At 33.1% G+C, this 13,640-nt stretch overlaps 1 protein-coding gene across 1 annotated transcript in view; it reads right to left on the reverse strand.

Moving 5' to 3' along the window:
* Positions 1-13,640, reverse strand: part of SLC9A2 (solute carrier family 9 member A2) — a 117,549-nt gene that overhangs the window by 32,731 nt on the left and 71,178 nt on the right. Inside the window, exon 5 of the mRNA XM_074299713.1 lies at positions 5,550-5,752. Coding sequence (XP_074155814.1) covers positions 5,550-5,752 — 203 coding nt within the window. The remainder of the gene's footprint in view (positions 1-5,549; positions 5,753-13,640) is intronic.

Below are 13,640 nucleotides of genomic sequence, written 5' to 3' on the forward strand. Positions count from 1 at the left end.
TACCATTTTCTCCTTTTTGTTATTGTTAGCTTGCTTTTTTCTCATTTTTTTTCCTTTTTCATCTGATTTTTCTTGTGCAGCAAGACAAATATGGAAACATGTATAGAAGAATTTCATGTTTAATATATATTGGATTACTTGCTGTCCAGAGGAGGGGAATTGAGGGAGAAAAATTTGGAACACAAAGTTTTGCTAGGAAGAATGTTGAAAACTATCTGCATGTATTTTGAAAATAAAATCTATTATTAAAAAAAGGGAATGGAGGGGAAAAAATTTGGAACACAAAGTGTTGCTAGGATGAATGTTGAAAACTATCTGCATGTATTTTGAAAATAAAAATCTATTATTAAAAAAAGATGCAAGCATATTAAAGTTCCTCTACCCTTAAAAGTAGAATCATCAGCACTTAGCAGTGCTTGGCACATTTTAGGCTCTTAATAAATGTTTATTGATTTATTGACAGGATTGACTTTTTATTGTTTACAAGCTTAATATAAGGCAACAAGGTAAGCATGACTTTTAAAAGCTAATAAACTTTCAGACCATATTAAAAGAAGTTTAGTAGAATGCTGAGCTCAAGGTTAGTCACACGTTGCTCATTAGACTATGTTAGGATCACAAACTTAAAGGTGGATGGGACTTCAGAGGATGTCCAATCCAAACCTTTCATTTCTCAGATAACCTAGCTAAGGCCCAAAGAGGTTAAAAATAGCTTAGCATGCTTATATAAGTTTTATATGGTAAAGCTAGGATTTGAACCCTGTTGAGTACAAATGGAATTCTCCTTTCAGAGTGTTGCATTTAGTTCTAGGCACCACATTTTAAGGATATTGACTGATCATCTGAATTTTGTCCAGAAAAGGTCAAACAAGATGCTGAGAGTCAGCATTATTAAATTTGTGATTTTTTTTGTGATGTGAAGAATGGTTGAAGAAACTTGAATAATTAAACTTTACAAAGAAAAGATTCGGGTGGATAATAGAAAAAGAAAAAAAGCACAATTATAATCTCCCAATATTTTAACAAGTTTGCTGTGGGAAAAGAATGAAGGTTTACTCTGCTTGTTAAACTAGGATCAATGGAAGACATGTATTTAAAACAGATTTTTAGCTCAAAATTAAAAATATTTTTTTACATTCAGAATTGCTTCTAAATAGAATAGGATTCTTTGAAAATAAAAAAAAAAAAGTGAGTTCCCTGTCACTACAAATTGTATGATTGTCTCAGGGACATTATTAAGAGGATTTCTTCATTGGTTTGAAGGGTGAACTGAATGATCTTTAAGATTCATCTTAATAATAATTTTCTATGGAATGTACCTTCTTGCTCTCTTAGTTCTACTCTTTTTATATCTTTTTTGGAACAAGTTTTTAAACTACAAATACTAATTGACTAATGAGTGATTAAAAACTACTGCCCTCTAATCAACCAGAAGACTATATTCTGAAGATTATTTATTTGATTTTTTGTTTTCTATAATGTATTTCTGTTTAATATTAAACTTTAATTGATAGTAGCTAGAACTTTAGATGAAATAAAAACTTGCAATCAAAATTATTTTATTCAATAAGCAATGTTAATAATAAATATAGTAATAATATAGGAATAAATAAGTTAATGTTTAAGACACTAAGTTAGATTACCAGTCAGCACTATTTCAAGGAAAGAAAATGTGCAAGTCAGAAGGAATCTGGATTGATTAACCATCAAATATTATACAACCATCATTCTATTTTGATATGATGGACTTTAGGTCCCACAAGAAAAAAGACTGCCTCCTCTCATCTTCAACACAATCCAATATTAAATTCCTCATCAGAATTTGTGGTATCAGGGATAAACACATGTTTCACATGGAGTTCTTTTCCGAAAATACTGCTAACAGTATTTCAGATGAAGCAATTCACTGTACTCAAAACAGTGAAAAAAAGTAAAGAGAAACAGAAAAAAAGAATGTTGATAAAAGTTGCAGGATAAAAAAAAAAAGCCACTCAAATAGGAATAGGTAGAATTAATGCTTAGAGGACAGAATTTTATGCATAGATGTATAATTCATCATTTCTGGTATATTTGTAACCCATTAAGTATCTTCTGGCAGAATGCCTTCTCTTTGTCCCTCAATTATTTATTTATACAGACAGGAAGAGCTCTCTTCCAAAGAATATACATATAAGATGAAAAAGCACCCCCTACCAAATGTTGATTGACCCAGGGTCACACAGCTAGTGTCAAAGGTGGTATCAGAACCAAGGCTGTTCTAACATTCTATACATAACACCATACTGTTTCTACTGGGAAAAAAAAAAACCCACAAACAAACACATACACACATATATAAGATATTTTTTCTGCACATTTTTATAATTGGTTTTGTCCAGAGCACCTAGAAGAATCAAGCTAGGAGTATAAGATGTTACAAACACAAACTCTACCAAGGCTTCCTTTTCACCTCTTAAATGAACAACAAACAAATTAATTTAGCATCTGGTTGACAAAAATAATTGGTTAAAAAATGAAGCTATCAGTGGCCAAAGAAACTTTCCCCATTATCATATCTAGAGTGAATTTTTTTCCAGTTCACCTCCTCTCCAACTCATGCATTTTTTGCTATTTTACTTTTGAGCAAAATTGCTAAATATTGTCCTTCTTATTGACATTTTATAAATTAAAGATGTAGAAAGCCATTTTTGTTGGCATTCTTTGTTCTGCCTTCCTCTTTGAACAATCTTGAATTTTTTTAGCTCTCAGAGACCCCACTTACTTAGAATTGGCTCTCCCATTAATACAGTAGACTATGATAAAAAGTATTATATTGGCTATTTCTAGGAAGAGGAAGAGTTGGATGGGACCTAAACCAAATAAAATATAACAGAGAAGACATTTGTCAATAAGTATGCACATAGGGCTGCTCAGGAAAGTGCTTTGTAAACTATAATTCAATATAAAAATGAGCTATTACTATTATTAATACAGGAAACATATTAGCATAAATCCAAGTAGGAGAAGTTCTTGAGGGTAGGTTAGAAAAGACAATCATTTACTTCACAATATTGATTTGGTCCAGTACAAAAGTACAAAATATTCCTCAAAAAAAAAAAGGCAGTCTCTTGTTAAATCAAAAGACTTTTTCTCAATCTTGCTCCTTTTTTGTAGCCTATTACTCTTGATGCTCCTTTCCAAGATTTCCTATTCTTTCTGGATTTTCATGATTCTGTGGGGTTTTTTGTTGTTCTCTTACCCATCTAATAATTCCCTCTCAGTCACTCCCAGTACCCCTTCCCACCCTAAACAAAACAAAACAAAATCAAAGCAAAAAGCAAAAAACAACAACCAAAAAAAAAAAAAAAAAAAAAAACACCTCTCATTATCTTTCCCCCTAAATTTATGCATCTTTCTAATTTCTCTATTTCTGATAAGGGTACCACATCCTTGTAGTCACTGAGGAATAATCCTAATTTTCACTTAGCCCCTACATATCCAACCAGCTGTTAAATCTTTTTAAAATATACTTCCATAACTTCCCTCTTTTCTTACTACTTCTTTCCATTCACAAATCTAGGTCAGACCCTTATCACCTCTCTTGGTTTATTGCCAACTTCAACCTGCACTCTTTCTAATCCACTCTTTGAATAGCTGCTAAATTGACATTCCTAAAGCACAGATCTAATCATGTGACCTTCCTGCTCAAGAATCTTCTAACACTTATCACCTATATGAACCTGAACAAATCATTTAACTTCCAAGTGCCCCACCCAACTCCTTAGAATTTCCCGAAGTCCCTAAGCAATATCTGCCTAGGAGAGAAAATAATAATAATCACTGAAATTTATATAATGCTTTGTGGTTTTCAAAGTGCTTTACACAGATTATTTTATCTGATTCTCAAAAGACCTTGCAAGGGAAGTGAAATGCCTATAATTACACCCATTGGACCATGAGTCCAAGGCTGAGGAAGTTGAGTTGCCCAGTGTTATACAGCTAGAGTATTGTTGCTTTGATGGAGGTCCTCTTGTCTTCAAATCTACCATTCTAATCACTGTGTCATGTTCTTTTCAAACAATAACAGCTAGAATTTATGTGGATCTTAAAAGGTTGCACAGTGTTTTGCATAAATTATCTCACTGGATTTTCACAACACTGTGAAGGAGGTGCTATTATTAACTTCACTTGATAGCTGAGGAAGCTGAGATTTAGAAAGATGAAGTCACTTACCCTATGTCAAACAGTATTAGAGATGAGATGTGTACCCATGTCCTTCTGTTTCCAAGTCTACTACTCTTAATTTATAAAATGATTTTTATTGTCATTTTTTCCATTTACAAGCATTTTCAAATTAAGCTCAAGATAAAATGTCACTGAAAGCTTCCCACTCCTTTCTGGTGCACTGTTGCCGACTCTCCAGTTTCTCTGAAGAACTTTGATTGCATGACATGAGAGAAACTGACATAGGACTAACCATTATGGAATGCTCTCATCAAAGAAGGTGTTGTGCTATATAAGCAAAGCAAACCAGAAATAGGTCAAAGAAATTAAAGATGCAGAGAATCAACTCCAAATGAGGATGCAGAGCATTCCAGGTAGAAGGTAGCTAGTGCTAAGGCACAGTCAGAGGAAATAGTGTCTTGTTTGAGAAATTTCAAGTATCCTAAGTAATAATGCAATCACTAAAGATAATAAGTTCCTACCTATACAAAGCCATAGTGGAGCTTCCCACTATCCAATTTTAGAATAGACTACTATCCCCATCATATGCAGGAAGAAGGACGGGATGGAAGAATGTTTACAGAATTGAGTTCATGATGCTAAGTGAAATGAGCAAGATTATACAAAGATCAATTCTGATGGATGTGGCTCTTTTCAACAATGAGATGAATCAGACCAGTTCTAATGATTCTGTGATGAAGAGAGCCATCTACACCCAAAGAGAGGACTGTGGGAACTGAGTTGGATCACAACATAGCATTTTCACTCTTTTTACTGTTTGCTTGCATTTTGTTTTTTTATTTCTTTTTTTTCCTTTTTGAACTGATTTTTCTTATGCAACATGATAATTATATAAATATATTTACATATATTGGATTAAATTATATTTTAACATGTATAATATATATTGGATTACTTGCCATCTAGGGGAAGAAGGGAGAGAAAAATTTGGAACACAAGGTTTTGCAAGGATCAATGTTGAAAAATTATCCATGCATATGTTTTGAAAATAAAAAAACCATAATAAAAGAGTTGCATTCAATTTATAGATTGCAAGGTTCCATTCTGTTCCTACTGCCACAAGTAATTTGGCCCTTCTAAACCAATGATCAATATAAAGATGACAATTCAAATAAGAAGTACCACTTTCCCTTGTACTTTTTAAGTATTTCACAAAGATTTAATCCTTTTTGTCACATTAAAGTCCTTTTTTTTTAATGTGCTAAAAATACAAGTTCTTTTAACCTCTGAAAGGGCATCCTATTTGGTTATTGCAGAAGATCTTGTTCTAAAGAATAGAGAAGGGGAAAAACCCAATATCTTTGAAGTGTAAGGACTGTGCTCACCTGAATGAAGACTGTGAAGAAAATGACCACAATGGCAGCTGTAATGAACAGTTTCTTCCTGGGAAATACAGCTGCAGGAAGAAGGAAGACCAAAGCAAAACAGATAGCTCCTCGTAGTCCTCCATAGGCAATGATGAACTGATCTTTAAAAGTCAGAGGTATTGTCCGAAACCAGTTAATGATCTGAGTCAAAACAAAGACACCTGAAGAAGATGATAAAATTGAAATTCAGTCATACTGAGGTAATACATATTATCTTATTTGATTCTCAAAGGACCTTGTAAGGGAAGTGATATGCCTATAATTATACCCATTGGACAAATGAGTCCAAGACTGAGGAAGGTTAAGAGAGTTGCTCAGTGTTACATAGCTAGAATATTGGGCTTTGATGGAGGTCCTCCTGATTCCAAATCTACCATTCTAATAACTATCTCATTTCTTTTTAAATAATAACAGCTAGAATTTATGTGGATCTTAAAAGGTTGCACAGTGTTTTGCATAAATTATCTCACTGGATTCTCACAACACTGTGAAGGAGGTGCTATTATTATCTCCATTTGACAGAAAGATTTTTTTTCCATTTACAAGCATTTTCAAATATGCTACCCCCTTCTAACAACCCAGCAGTGAACAAATTAAAAAACAACAATTTTTCAATTCAATGAATAGAGTGCTGGGCCTGGCAAGAAAACTCATCTTCCTCTGTCCACAGATCCTTACTATTATGTGGCCCTTGGCTACTTAACCCTGCTTGCCTCAGTTTTCTCATCTGTAAAATGAACTGGAGAAGGAAATGAAAAACCATTTCAATATCTTTACCATGAAAATGCCAAATGGAGTCATGAAGAGTTGGACACAACTGAAATAACTTCACAATTATCAAAGTGGACAGAGCCCTAGGTCAAATACTTCTCAGAAATTTATTAGATGTATGGCCTTATATATCACTAATATAACAAGCCTAGCTGAATCAAGTAATCCAAATTCCTATCTCCAGAGAAAGACAAAGGAAAAGAGAGGCTAGATATCACAACTTCTAGGAAGGAAGAATCATTTAATGGAAAGACAACTGCAAGGGCAGTCCATAAGCCCTGGCATATAGTACTTTTGAGAGTAAGTCAGTTTATGGTAGAGCAAACTAAAGGATCAGTTATCTTGGGATAATAATTGTGAGTGAAGGGAAACTCTTAACTGTTATTTATAATATTACCCCCACTACTACATGGTTGTGGCTAACTGGTAGTGTTCTATGAGACAAGATCAGCACCACCTACATGCAGGCATCCTCCAAATGCCATTCCTTCAACAATAGTAGTGAACTACTAACAAAAAACATAATGAGGATAAAACCATGAGATTTTTCTTTAATAGATTTCCACTTTAAAATTTTCTTCCAAGATGACAGAGAGTAGACAGGCCATTGCCTGAGTTCTCCCCAGCTCCCCTACCAATCAACACTATATCAAACCTCTAAACGGATTTTGCAGTGACAGAACCCACACATATTTGAAGAGCGATAATTTTCCAGCCTAAAATACCCTAAAAGAACTTCAGGGAAAGATCTGTCTCAATTGGGCATGGGGGAATATGGCACAGCATAGGTGCATCATGGAAAGACCCTGGTGTGAGGAGGCCCAACAAATTAATGGGTGGACTTTTAACCAAAATACAGCAGCTTTGGCTCCTCTGTCCTAGTTCAGAATACCAATGGATCATCAGGCCAGTGTGAGATCATCAATGCAATTACAGAAGGCAAATTGTGAGCCCCCAAACCCCAGCATAACAGGTAGAACTTGGCCAGGCTCACCCAGCACAGTGAGAAAGCCTGCAGAACAATCAATAAGAAGCCATGTTATCCTGCAGAGGAAGCTCAACAATCTTCCCTGTGCCCTAGGAGCAGACCTCAACCTTTAAAAATAAGCAAAAAAGCAAAAAGAGCTCTGAACACAGAAAGCTGTTTCCATGAGATAGGGAAGATCAGAACACAATCCAGAAAAGGACAGTAAAGGTGAAATGCCTTCAGATGAAGCTACAAAGGGGATTATTAATTGGTCCTCGGATCAAAAGATTCTTGAAAGAGTTCAAAAAAGATATTAAAAGAGAACAGAAGAAAAAATGTGGGAAAGAGATGAGAGCTATGCAGGAAAATTATGATAGTTTAGAGAAAAAAGCTAATAGAATGACCAAGAAAACAACTCCTTAAAAATAAATTTAGTGAAATGGATATGTGTGTGTGTGTGTGTGTGTGTGTGTGTGTATGAAAACAATTTTTTTTTGGTTGTCCTCCTCCTTCTCTTTGTCTTTTATTAATTATTTATTTTTGTAAATCCAATATAGTATACATAGTTATACAATTACCTTGTTGCACAAGAAGAATCAGATCAAAAAGGAAAAAAAAAATGAGAAAGAAAATTAAATTCAAGCAAACAACAAAAGAAGTGAAAATGCTATGTTGTGCCACACACTCATTTCTCACATCCTCTCTCTGGGTATAGATGGTTTTCATTATCACAAAATTATTGGAACTGGCCTAAATTGTCTCATTGTTGAGAAGAACCATATCCATCAGAATTGATTATTGTATAATTTTACTGTTGCCCTGTACAATGAAATCCTGGTTATGGTCATAAGAAAACAATTTCTTAAAAAATAAATTTGGTGAAATCGAAAAAGAAAACAAACCCTTAAAAAAAAAGACAAAATGGGAAAAAAATCCACTGAACAAAACCACTTTTTAAAAAGTAGAAATGGCTAAATGCAAAAGAAGGTAAAAATGCTAACTGAAGAAAATAATTGGCTAAAAAATTAGAATTGGACAATTGGAAGTGAATGACTCAGTGAGACATCAAGAATCAATCAAACAAAATTTGAATAAATGAAAAAATAGAAGAAAATGTAAAATACCTCATTGAAAAAACAACTGATCTGGAAAATAGATGCAAAAGAAACAATCTAAGAATTATTGGACTACCTGAAAGCTACAATGCAAAAAAAGAACCTAGACAATATCTTTCAAGGCATCATCAAGCAAAGCTACTCTGATATCCAAGAACCAGAGGGTAAAATAATCATTGAAATAGAACACAAAATGAAAACTACAAGTAATATTGTAGCTAAATTCCAGAATTATTCAAATATTGGAAACTAGTCACAATCAGAATTACCCAAGATCTAGCAGCTTCCACATTAAAAGTTTGGAGGATCTGGAATATGATATTCCATGAGCAAAGGAGCTTGAAGAATTAACCACCCAACAAAATTAAATATTATCTTTCAGGGGAAGAGATGGACATTCAGTGAAATAGAAGATTTTCAATCATTTATGATGAAAAGACCAGAGCTCATGAGAAAATTTGACTTCCAAATATAATGCTGATTTTTAAAGGAAAAATTTTATATTTTGCAAATATAAAACTGATTTTAAAATGTTTACATGTGTACATGGGAAGATGATACAGTTAAGTCTTGAGAACTATATCTTTAATAGAGCAGTTAGATGAGGTATACTTAGAGGGTATAGGTAAAAGTTGATTTTAATGTGACAATCTAAAAAAGAAATTAGGGGTGAAAAAAGAGATTGAAACTTAATCTCATCAGATTTGGCTCAATTACCTTGCCACTACAAAGAGGACTGCTACATTTTTGTACATGTAAGTCCTTTTGCCTTTTTATGATCTCCTTGAAATATAGGCCTAGTATAGACATTGCTGGATCAAAAGTTATGCACAGTTTGATAGCCCTTTGAGTGTAATTCCAAGTTGCTCTCCAGAATGGTTGGATCACTTCATAACTCTACCAACAATGGATTAGTGTCCCAGTTTTCCTACATCTCCTCCAGCATTTGTCATTCTTCTGATTTTTTTTTTGCACAACATGATATTCAACATGTTGAATATAGAAATGTATTTAGAAAAACTATACATATTTAACCTATATAGGATTGCTTGCTGTCTTAAGGAGTGGGGAGAGCAGAGAGAGAAAAATTTAGAACATAAGGTTTTACAAAGGTGAATGTTGAAAACTATCTTCACATATATTTGTAAATGTAAAAAATAATTTTAAAATGTAGCTAGAAAACATTTAACAAAATAAACAAAAATACAGTACAAAAAAGGGACACATTTTCATTTTAGTAAGAGTAATCATGAAATCAATCAAAATATAATTGTAGCAATCTCTCCCCTTATTTTCATTTCAATTGAAGTAATGTAAAAGAGAAATTTCTACATTATTTAGAGAATATTCATAATATAAAAGGCAGATAATCTAATTGGGTAAAAACTCATAAAATATTTAGAAATTAACCTACCTAGATTATACACGAAATATCAGAATGACTAATAAGCACTGAAAGAAAGGAAGACATAGATAATTGGAAGTCCATTCTTTAATCATAAATGTGGTTGTTCAATTGTTCTGCATTGTTCAACTCCTGGTGACTGACTCCATTTGGAATTTTCTTGGCAAAGTTATTGGACTAATTTGACATTTCCTTCTCCAGTTCATTTTACAGAAGAGGAAACTAAAGCAAACAAAGTTAAGTGACTTGCTCAGGGTCACATAGCTAGTAAGTTTCTGAGACCTGATTTGAACTCAAATTTTCCTGACTCAGCCCTGGTGCTCAATCCATACTGATACCTAACTTTCTAAGATCATTTACAAGTCAAATAAATATTGACAAAATAGCAACATTTGATATATAAATTTATATAATTATTGGAATACAAAAGTTTCTTTATGGAATGGGTAAAAAGGAAAAATCTGTGCTGATCATAAGATCACAGATTTAAAGCCTAATTTTTAGAGATGAGAAAGCAAACAGGCAAAAATATCAAAAAGGTGAACTAAACAACAAAATAATTATTGAAGGTAGCCTTGTTCTCCCAGACTTTAAAATATATATTTTTAAAAACTACCATCCTATTTGGCAATGGACAAAGAATAAAGAAACAGGCCAATGGAATTTAATAGATACACTATTATGTTTGATAAAATTATAGGGGAAAAAGTGGGGACAGGATAAATTATTTAAAAATATTCTTGGAAAACTTCCAATTTGGCAGAAAAGGTATTTAGTACTTAGAGTCAATTTTCATTTCATCTACCTCAGTGAATTTCCACTGGATGTTTCTCTGGCATCTATATGGCATATCTATATGATAATGTAAACTTTTTACAGTAGTTTACCAGACAATTTTCTTTTGTCTTTCTATCCTTAGCCCTAAGAACAATGTTGGAACAAAGCAATTGCTTAATAAGTATTTGTTAAACTGAATTAAAAAGAAAAAATGCATAAAAATAGGGGAGAAATGGAGTACTTCCTTTAAATTAGAGAAGGGAGATAATTGAACAATTAGAAATAAAAAGATATATTTAAATAAAGATGTTAAAATTTATTTACAATAAAAACTATAATTAATATTAACGATAACTTTTGATTATAAATTAAAAACATAAAATTTTACAAAGATGATTCCATGTCCAGCATAGATAAATGGCCAAAGGACATGAAAATCAGTTTTCAAAAAAAAGTAATACAAATTGTTGGTATTCCCTTTAAAATATGCTCAATCTCAAAAATAGTAAGAGATATATTAAAACCAGTATAGAATAGTAGATAATTTAAAACAAAGTTAATGATCTTATGCCTATAAAATTGCAAAATATAGTTTTAAAATTTTTTATTGAAATTGTGGTATAGGAAGCTTATTGATAATGGAATAATGGATAATCTGATAATGGAACTGCAAATTTGTATAATACTTTCTGAAATGATTTTCTTCAGTGCACACTAAAAGCTAGTTTTTGAATCTCAAAGCTCTTGCAGGGCTTATCCTAGGAAGGTAGGATCCAAGAGGAATACATCCTAGGAAGGCAGGATCCAAAAGGAATCCATCCAGGAATCCAAGAAATCAGGGTGAGCCAAAGAAAGTCAACAACCATAACAAAAAGTGAAGCTAGAAGTAGAGCTTGGCCTTGGCATGAAACTCCAATTGAGCAACTAAAGCTGGATAGATTAATAAATCAAAGAAAACACTGATTGGTATAAAAATTATTACAAATCTAGAAAAGTTCCCTTCACCCAAATAAGAAGGGAATGACTCCATGACAACTAGAAGAAAAACCACAAAGGAAAAAATAGGTTTTTTTCTAAAAAGACTAAATAAATACCTAGAAGAAATAAAGGAAGAGATTTAAAAAATAAAAGAAACTCTGGAAAAAAGAAATGGAAAGGGAATATATAACATAGAAGATAAAGTGATAAAACTTACCCAATAATGGAATCCCTGAAAATTAGAATAGAACAAATAGAAATGAAAAACATGCATATGATAGCAAGAAATATTAGAACAAAATCAAAAGAATGAAAAAAGTGGGGAAAAGGTTACATCTGATAACAACTCATAACTTGGAAAATAAGGAGAGATTATTTAAAAATCACTTAATGCCCCCAAAATTATTATTTTTTAAAAATACTGAACATAATATTATAAAAGAATTTATAATCAGCTCCCAAAAGGAATCCTAAAAAAAAGTTCAGGAATGTGATAAAAAAAAAACCAAATTTCTCTTGCTGAGAAAGTCAAAGTTCAAATAACAAAGAGTTAGACAGTGCCATGATATGATGGTGGAGAGACATTAGGAAGTTGCCTGAGCTCTCCCCAATTTCCCTAAAAATACTGCTAAATCAGGCCTCTAATTGGATTCTAGAGTAACAAAACTCAGAAAAAATTCAGCTACAATTTTGCAGCTTAAGATAATTTAGAAGGACTTGAGGAAATGTCTGTCTTACTTGAGCAATAGGGCATCTTGAACCAATGCAGGTGTGATGAGAGGCTCTTTGCCTTAGTACAGTTCAGTAGCCAAAGCCCATCTTCTGGCTCAGATGACCAGTGGCTCAGATAGCCAGTTATGGGCCTGCAGCCCCAGTGCAGAAAACAAGCTGTAAGACCCTGATCCACAACAGAAAAGACCAGGCCAACCCAGAACAATGGGAAAGTTGCCAGCTCCTCTTTTCCCAGTGTAGAAAGCCAATGACAAGGGTCCTGTCCCCAACAAAAGAAGCTTGGACAGTCTCCATTTGAGACCTCAATTTTTAAAAATGAGCAAAAAAAAGAGCCCTGACAACAGAAAGCTATAGACACAAACCCAGAAGAAGACAGCAAAATGTGAGTCTTCAAAGGGGAATATGAATTGGTCTCAAGTTCAAAAGGTTCTCTTAGAAAAGTTCTAAAAGGACTGTAAAAATCAAGCGAGAGAGACAGAAGAAAAATTGGGGAAAGAAATGAAAGCTATACAGGAGAATTATCCAAAAAAAAAAAAAAAAAAAAGAGTCAACAATCCTGGGCAAGAGGGAAGAGAGGGAGAATAAGTAAACCTTACTCTCATCAGAATTAACATAGATACTCAATAGGAGTATAGAAATCTACCTTATTCTGCAGGAAAATAGGAGGAAAATCGGATATGGAAAAGGAGAGAGTAATGATCAAAGAGGGCATTTTGGGGTAGGGAGTAGTCCGTAGCAAAACACTTTTGAGGAGGAACAGGATAAAAGGAGAGAGAGTATGAATGGGGGAAATACAATTAGCAATAGTAATTGTAAAAAAAAAAAAAAAAATTTGGAAGCAAGTTTCTCAGTTGAATATTATTGTTCTCTGGAAAACAGAGATTTTCTGGGATGCTCCCCCCCAAAAAAAATATAGAAAGTCCTCTATGAACAAAGTGAAATATATTGTATATAAAATAACAGCAATGTTTTAGGATGGCCAGCTGTAAATGACTTTATTATTCTCAGTAGGACAATCATCCACACCTACTCTACTCAGAAGGATTCATGATGAAAAATCCTATCAGTACCCACAGAAGGAACTGATCAAATCTGAATATAGATCAAAGAATTCTCTATTACTCTACCTCACTCTTTATTTTCCACTTTTCTCGAGTTTTTATTTTCATTAGGGTAGGAGATCTATGTTTTCTTTTGCAACTTGATTTCTATGGAAATGTTTTGCATAACTTCATGGGTGGTTTCTAAATTGTGGGTGGAGATAATGGGAGAAAAAGTAGAACTTAAAAATCTTAAAAACAACA

This window comes from Sminthopsis crassicaudata, chromosome 3 (assembly GCF_048593235.1).
Source record: "Sminthopsis crassicaudata isolate SCR6 chromosome 3, ASM4859323v1, whole genome shotgun sequence".
Taxonomy (NCBI): Eukaryota; Metazoa; Chordata; class Mammalia; order Dasyuromorphia; family Dasyuridae; genus Sminthopsis; species Sminthopsis crassicaudata.